General features: G+C 39.5%; 1 protein-coding gene across 2 annotated transcripts in view; it reads left to right on the top strand.

Annotated features, from left to right (window-relative positions):
• The window catches only part of rcan3 (regulator of calcineurin 3), a 50,148-nt gene extending 42,931 nt beyond the window's left edge, over positions 1-7,217 (top strand). Inside the window, exon 5 of one of the 2 annotated variants that reach the window (XM_061743361.1) lies at positions 933-7,217. In XM_061743361.1, the coding sequence (XP_061599345.1) occupies positions 933-1,087 (155 nt within the window). In that variant the 3' untranslated portion in view covers positions 1,088-7,217. The remainder of the gene's footprint in view (positions 1-932) is intronic. The other variant, XM_061743362.1, reaches the window with a different exon arrangement.
• Positions 7,218-8,795: the final 1,578 nt, after the last annotated feature.

The raw sequence follows: 8,795 nt of genomic DNA on the forward strand, positions 1-8,795 counted from the left end.
CCGGCCATCTCTCTGTTTGGCACCGCATTGAAAAGCTACCAGACCAATTTCCTCCCGTCTGGCAGCATTCTAAGTTCATCTCCATGGCAACTGTGATACAATCTAGCAAGTGTATGCCTCCAATCTGAGTTTGCAGAGTGTGGCATTTGGAGAAATAGCAGGGCTGCTTCTAGAAAGGTCTCTTTGTTTTCTCTTGAACTGATTGGCAGCCTGCTTGAGCCAGAATAAAAACAATCATTTTATGTTGTCGAAATTTGGGATCAGTGTGCAAATGCATCTCCAGTAATTCTTGCATTTCTGTTCTCCAGAGGTGTCAAGTAACAAAGTACAAATGCTTCGTTACCTTACTTAAGTAGAAATTTTGGTTATCTATACTTCACTGGAGTAATTATTTTTCAGACGACATTTTACTTCTACTCCTTACATTTCCACGCAATTATCTGTACTTTTTACTCCTTACATTTAAGAAAACAGCCTTGTTACTTTATTTCATTTCGGCCTTTAAAAAAAACTATCCAGTTAAATTGCGCCATCCGGATAGAATTTGGTTGTGGTTGAATGAGAAGTATAAACATAATACAATTTCAAAACCCTATTGGTTTGTACGTGTCTGCTCTCTGAAACACATGTTAATGCTCAATAGTACACATATATGGTTCTTTAATATATTTGCATTATACTAAGATGCATTCATTTTCAATGGCTTTTGTCCTTAATGGCTTGCATTACTTTTACTTTTATACTTTAAGTAGTTTTGAAACCAGTACTTTTATACTTTTACTTGAGTAAAAAACTTGAGTTGATACTTCAACTTCTACAGGAGTATTTATAAACTCTAGTATCTATACTTCTATCTGAGTAATGAATGTGAATACTTTTGACACCTCTGCTGTTCTCCTCTTTTTAAAAAAACAATTTTCTAACACCTTCAGGTGAAAAGTATGAACTCCACGCAGGGACAGAGTCCACCCCCAGCGTGGTCGTCCACGTATGCGAGAGCGAGACGGAGGAGGACGAAGCGGCGCGTCCAAAGCAGCAGATTGTGCAGACCAGACGCCCCGACGAGCCCCCGAAGGTCTCCAACTAGAGAGGCACCTCCCTCTCCGCCACCTGACACCGGTGCGGCCCCCGACCGCCCTTTGAATCCGCAACACACCCGTCCTCTCTCTCTCTCGTCTCTGCACTTCCAGAGAGCGTCAATGCCCCTCATTTCAGTTCAACAACAAGCAAAAACAAACATTGCTCGAAGACGGTGTTTGTGGGGAACGTGGCGATGGAATGAGGCGGCTTGAAGGGAATGGATGAGAATCACACACACACACTCATCACATTCTGCGGACCGCGTGGGGAGCGGCGTGCACGCGTGCCTGCACCCCACCAGCCCTTCTCAGTTTCAGCAAGAGGGGTTACAATACCTGTCCCATTGCAGGCACCTGTCACTTATCACACACACATTGCTCGTCCTGCTCAGTAGCCTGCTTGTCAGATCGCTTGTTAACCTTTCCCCGTGTACATTAATCTTCGGTTGAGGACAAAGCAGACTTTTTTGGTTTTAAATTGTTTTCAAGTTACTTATACAGCACATATATTGTATTTTATTCCCTCTTTTTTCATTCATTTTTATATCTGCTGGCTTGCTACTTCAGCTTGCATCAGGATTGTGTGTGATGTTCCCGCTCTTGTCTGCATGTATATACTGTATTAGAAAAAAAATGTGTACCAAAACACGAAATACTAAAAAGTTGTACGAAGAAAAAGGAACCTATTTAACGTCACACACAGCACAAAGCGCCATATGTGACTAACTAAGTTGTGGTGGTTGACTTTCTTTATTCTTTTCTTTCTTTCTTTTTTTATTTGGAGAGATGTTTCTTGCTAAACTACTAGATGTGTATCTTTACTGTGTATTTGTTACCGCAGCATTTTTTGCATGCCTACTTAGTTCGGTAGATGATGGGGAGCCGAGGTGTTTGTTTTTTGGGGGGTTTTTTTTTGTTTGTTTCCTTTTTTTGTTGTTTGTGGCGGCAGGAGAATTGTGTGACGCTTTTGACGCGAGTGCAGAGTTTAAAGCGACATCTCTGAACGTTAAAAAAAAAAGAAAACAAACTGCTGAACAGGTTTTCTAAGATGAACAGTTTTGTGGAAATATGATGGATCCAATACAGTTCATCCCCTCTCCTTATTTCACAACGAGGATTGGGATGTTTCATTTTTTTTTTTTTTGCTTTATTGTACTTCACATCTTTATAGTCATGAGTACTTTCTAGATCAAATCCACTTTTAATGTGTCAGGTTTCCTCTGAAACCCACTCCTGCTTGTTTTGCACTGAGAATCTCTTGATGTCCCGAAGCTGTTGCGGTGCTGTCGGCTGTCTCCCGCCACGCACCGCAATACGGCGCCGCTTTTGTTGGTGTACATAAGTCAGCGGTACATAGGTGGAAATATTATTTTAGATATTTGAGCTTTCCTGAAAGCATTTCATTAAGAAAAGGGAAATTAAAAAACTTGCCTCATGAGATATCAACAGAAATACCAACCAAAGCATTTGCTCACCTCTCATTGTTACCAAAACATGATACTTTTTCAGTCAGACACTGATGTTGATTATTAAACTGAGAGGAGAGTTGTTGTTTTTTTGTTTTTCTTCAACCAAATTGCTGTTGTTTCTCATTTCTCATTATCTCCTTTTTTGTTATATAATATTTAGTGAAAGCCTGAATTTATCCTGATGTACATTTTTCACCTACTTATGGAACTAAATATGTCTGTTCTGCAGAAGCAACAAGAACAAATGCTTGTAACAGGGCTTTTGGTTGTCACAAGTGAGTCTAAACCTTATTTATAACATTAGACAGCGTCCATTTTCTATACCTATTTCATCCTGTTCAGGCATGAAATTTATAAATACTTTTTTTTTTGGCTGTATAACAATATTATTAAGCGTAAGACAAGTCTGTGTGCATGCAAGCACTTTATTGTCAGTGTTTTCTTTGTTTCCTTCACATAAAAGTCTTTTTTGAGACAAAGTAGGGAGCACATTCTTCAGTTTCCTTGTATATTTGTATTCTCGAGCTAAACACCTGGTTAGCCTTTTCACCAGCATACTGCAGTAAGTGAAGCACTCCTCTTCCTCTTCGCTAGTGTGAACCTTTCAGGCCTTTTGGATCTGCGGGAGTGCGCTTCTGACAAGGTGTTTACATGCAGTACAGTTGGAGGATTTAAAACGAGGAAGGATGTTGCAGAACGGAAACCAACATCTTTTTGTCTTTTGTGTTTGTGTCCTCGAGAAACATTCGTAGTAACATTCTGAGAAAGATTAGCATTTTTTTTTTTTGCAGTTTTTCTTTTTGAAAAATGCTGACAGGATGCCGCGGTAAAAGCCGCCGGCGTTGTCCAAGCAGGCGGCTGATTGTTGGAACTGCGGAGGTTGAAGTTCATGAAGAGGAAGCAGTGGAGCAGGAGGAAACACTGAAGATTTTTTACTCTGCGATCATTGTGTTTCAAAGTGGTGGACTTTGGTCACAGTTGAGAAGAAAATGTATATCTATGTACATATGCCAAGTGTTTTTTTGTTTTTTTTGTTTGTTCGTTTGTTTTTCTGTTGCTGAGGTCAGTCCCAGTTTGCAGTTTGTTACAGCTTCTCTTGGCACTCTTGTAATGGAAACTAAAAAAAAAAAGAAGATAAAAATGTGTAACAATAAGACCTGAAGATGCTTGATCAAAACCAACTTTCATGGTGTTGTGTTCAACATGGACTTAGTCTGAATGTTTCTTTTATTTCTGTCTACTAAAAAGCTCAATAATACCGTTAATACTGTCACTATTGTACTGTTTTTGTTGAAAGCTGAATATTGTGTCTAGTATTGTAGAAATCCAGAAAACAAAGTAGCAAAAACAAGCAATAATTTACAGTTCTATAATACCAGTATGTGTATATGTTCTGTACTTATTTCTCGGACATGGTCTCTGTCTCTGACAGTATCCGCTTCTATTTGTGTAGTTTAATGGTAATTTGTTTCACACAGAAAAATACATAAAGACTTATTCTTAAAGTCCATGTTTAGTGTTGTTGTTTAGATGGTTCTCTCCTTCAAGGGCAACACTTTTAATGCAGACGCATTTAATAAAGCAAAACCTTCAGTTTTAAAAACGCAAGTTAATATTTGAAAAGTAGCCGTCAGGATTTGAAACTAATGGATGTATTGTCCAGCCTGTGCTATAACCAGGACACGGCTATTGGAGTATAAATCAGAGATATCGCTCTTATTTTGACCTCTTCCTTAAATTTGCATGTAAATATTGTAAAGCTGCTATTATCTGCTGTTTTACAAACAGGATATAGGTCAAGAAATCAGTTCTAGTTCGTTTTGTTACCTAAAATCTGATTTCAGAGCCAATTTGCCTTTTTTTTTGGCTCAGAAGGTCCCACTCACTTGTGTGACACTACAAGATTTGCTCTAGTTCTGTCTAATAATTTCTTAACATCATTGTCCACAAAAATGTGTTTATCAGCGTGAGCCCTTCTTCGTATTAAGAGCAGAATTTATTACCAAATAAGTGCAGCATCCTAGGCGCTACATTGTTGGAACAATGCCATCTTTGCAGGAAAACATCTGCTTGGCCCAATCACTCATGGGAGACAGAAAGTTGGATGAAAGATCAGCTCAGAGATAAAAAAAATACATCATCAATGATGCATCCTTTCTAAGTTCTACATATTTACCATTTATTTTCATTTCAAGAGTCCTTAACAATGACACTGATTAAAAGAGAAGAAAATACAATTGAATCAAGCAACTCCTAAATTTACTTGGACTTTTATTAATTAGCAGACAGTCATCCTTTCTTCTCATAAATCTAATTTCACTTGTTTACATGCCTCTGTTTTTGCATTTAAGGCCTGCAGCACTTTCCAAATGATGTTGGTATGATGGCATAAAGGTTTTGTAAAAATAGCAATGAAATTTCAAACAGGTTATTGTAAAGAGGATTTTGTAGAAAAGCTGACTGAGGGGCAAAGATGGGCAAAGGATCTATACTTGTTAATAGATGCATAAGAAAATGATTGAAATGTTGAAAACAATGCCCCTTAAAGAAAGATTAGAGGTGATTGATATAGTTCATAAGAATACATTCACAGGAGCTTTAGAAATTTGAGTGTAAAGGGATAGTAGCATTTAAGCCTAAACTGATTTCTGATCCCTTAGACAGAACTGACCCAAGAACCATCATTCCCGAATAGCTGATATGACCACATTTACCAAGGGGATTACCGTGGGAAACCTTTATCTAGCCCTACAATGCAGAATTACTTTCGAAATCCCACTTAAAACTGTACTCTGCAGAAAAGAAGCCATCTGTCAAACTTGTCCAGAGGTGGGCTCGATCTCTCTTGGCCCAGAGGCATCTGGGATGCAAAGTGGAGGCAGGTGGTTAGACGAATCGGTATTCTAGGTTTGCCCTATTGGCAAAGATAATATATACTTCTGTGATGCAGCACTGATGGTAAAATAAAAACAAGTGAAGTTTAAAAGCAACGTCTGCCGTCACCAAGATGACATCTTTTCCAGGGAAACAGCAACAGCCCTGTTTTATTGCATTCACCGTAAGACATGCTTCCAGGAAAAATGGGGCAAAGTAACAAGTCAAACACTTCACTGCCTGATATCTAAGTGTCAGAATGCCTTTGAAGCATTGCGAGAAGCAAAAGCAGGCTGACAAAAGTCGGAAATGTATATGAATATCTATGGTATTTAACAAATGATATTAAGTTGATGAGAAGAAAACCATTAAGTATCTTGAGTTCATACTGTCCGCAAAGCAATAGAAGTCAAAGTAAATTAAGAATGGTTGAAATTTGGGGGTTGTAATTAAAATGTTATTTGTTTGGTACAAACTGGAGTTCCACACAGAGCCATAAAATACAAAGACAATGTTTTATCAGTGCAATGGCTTGTAATTAAATCTTATTTTGCAATGGGGCATGTGCCATCACTTGCACATGGCAGCCCATATTTCCCCCAAGGATCCAACAGCAGTTAATATTCTGTCTGGTCAGTCTAGTGGCAAGGTTGAGTCAATGATTCAACACTGTACATGAAATTTATAGTTGGGAATGAGAAGTAAGTGCGGCTGCAGTTCCCTCCACTCCGCCCTGAGGAGAAGAGGGAGGAGGGCTCGGATGAGCAGTAACAATATATTGTTGCAAGAAGGGAGAAACAACTGAACTTAAACCAAAACTGTGACTGGACAAAAAAAGGTCTTCGCAAGTATGGGTTTGTTTAATGCATCTACCTGCAAGTTTAAAGTTGCAATATGAGCTGAGGTTATGTGTCACCTGTGCAAGTAATCTAAATGATGGAAAGGTAAAACAAAAAGACCCTTTCAGGAAGAAAGGACTGTGCAGCAGCTGTGAGATGCGGCATACTCCACACCACCTTGTACTCTCTACACTACAAAAAACTCCTCTCATCGTGATGCGGTGAATGGGGGAATTCCTCACTACAATTGCCCTTACTGTGTAATGTGATAATGTGTGTGCACCCACTATGAAGGCTAGATCAGGCCAATTTGGCCTTGTGAGCGTTAATGTGCCCGAGTGCTCCAGATTCATTCAAAGTTGATTTCCAGGATCACACAGCATCTGTGGCTGAAGTCCATGTAGTTTAGTTACAATGAGTTGACAAAGATATCTCTACAGTGAGTTTTTTTTTATATTCTTGTGAAGTCTGATTGGAACAATTCCCTGAAAGTTTGTTGGTCTAGACTGAAATATCGCAATAACAAACGAAAGAAATGGCCACATTCATGATCCCAGAGGTGTATCACTTATTCCTTGCACAGGTGGAGTCATGTTTTTCATTCCGACAGTTTGGGCAAACATGGCGTTTATGCTGTTCTGCACTGAGCTAAAACCAACACAATGCGAGGATGCTGTTTTGTAAGATCTATTCTTCGTTGTGAAATCGGACCTCCGTCTTTATGTCATGGTCCACCACCGCAGCAGCAATGCACACACATTCAGGCAATCCCCAGTGCTCCCAGCACATTGGGTGATGCAGAACAATGCATGCCTGCTCAAATGAAGTTCAGTAACACATTTTCACCACTTGCACTATTGTTGTGGGCACCACCTAGCCGCTGTAGGAAATATGAGGCTCGATCCTGTTGTGTTGTTTTAGGGACAGATCACCAAGAAGGTTATAGGACCCTGTGAACTTGTGGGAAATGATTGATACATTCTTTGAAGTAAAAATGATTGACTTTCAGACTTATCTTGTGAAGTGTTTGAATATAGCTCAGTTTTATATAATAGCCTATAATAAAAGAAAGCTACATATGTTTTCTCCAAACACACCCAATACCCTTTGAACAAGTAGTTCATATAGTTAATATTCAACTACACGCTGTACATAAAGTGTGTCTCTTCAAAGATGAATACGTCTTTGATGACAATGAAACCATGCACCTTGACAGAAATAAGATAGGAAAACATTTAGCGTTATTATTCTTTACAGATTGTAATAGTTTAACTGTTTTGGCAACAGAAAGGGAGAATAATGTTCAGTTACAGACTCACGTGTTTAAACAATCATTAGAAAAAGCAATCCTTTAAAATCTAAAGATGAGAGAATCAGAACATCTAAACTTTGTGATCCCACCCAGGTGCCCACATTGTCCTTCGGAATAACCCCTGCTAAGGGGTCATAAGTCCATGTTGTCATAGTGCCGATCCCAAGTATGGATAAATGGGGAGGGTTGTGTCTGGAATAACATGCAATGTATTCAGTATGTGTACCACCATGATCCACCTAAAAAGGAAAAAGCAAGAAGAAAAAGAAAGTGCTTTACTTGAGTAACTAATCATGCTAGTGTGATAGCTTTGTGGTTTTCTTTTTTCAGACAAGTATCCGTAGTTCTTACCTTCAAACTTTACTGACAGTTTCAGCGGAACTTCCGCCTTTCCTCAGAGAGCGTCACATGGTGGAAAGTGACACGTCCTTATCAGCTGTTACTGAACAAAAGAAAACCACAAAGCTATAAATCTGAAGACATAATGAACACAATACAATTATGCTAGTGTGATGTTTTGCCAAGGAGGCCAAACATTAGCAAGGACCTTAGAGAAGGTCTGAGTCAGTCCATCAAATCAGAAGTGTTATGAAGCTAATTTGGATTAAATAGAATTTATTACGTGAATAATCTTGGGAGGATTGGGAACAAGACAGTTCCTGGTCCTCCCAAGAGTTGACATCTCAGCTAGCTTATCGCAAGGTCAGACAAAGGAATGCTAATAAGAAAGGAGTATATCTCTGGGTGTAAAAGACAGTACATCTATGGCCCCTTTTCCATTAGACAGTTTTCGACTCGATTTGACTCGCTTCTGTCTCAGTCTTTTTCCATTTCAGTTCAGTACTACCTCTTTAGGTTGGATCTCGTTCTCATTTCGCATTGCCCCATTGAGCTCAGTCTGGATGCGGTCCTTGGCTACGAGGCACTGAAATGTGTGGGTCTCATTGTTGCACCACAGAGTTTTTCGCTGTACCAAAGTTTAGTTCTAAGGTAAATATTGTGGTTGGTGTTTCCACGTTTTGGCTACAGCGGGCGTGAAGGAGTTGCAATACATTACTCACCGGCCAATCAGCGGCCTGCAGCCTGCTGACGTATTTTCAGCCCGACTTTGCTCAGTTGGAACCCCGGCCAAAGAAGTGCAAAAAAAGGAGGTGCTAACCAGCACTATCACCGAGTGGAAAACCCTTAAAAGAGAGTAAAGTCGAGCGGAGCCGAGCTGAGT

This window comes from Cololabis saira, chromosome 16 (genome assembly GCF_033807715.1).
Source record: "Cololabis saira isolate AMF1-May2022 chromosome 16, fColSai1.1, whole genome shotgun sequence".
Taxonomy (NCBI): domain Eukaryota; kingdom Metazoa; phylum Chordata; class Actinopteri; order Beloniformes; family Belonidae; genus Cololabis; species Cololabis saira.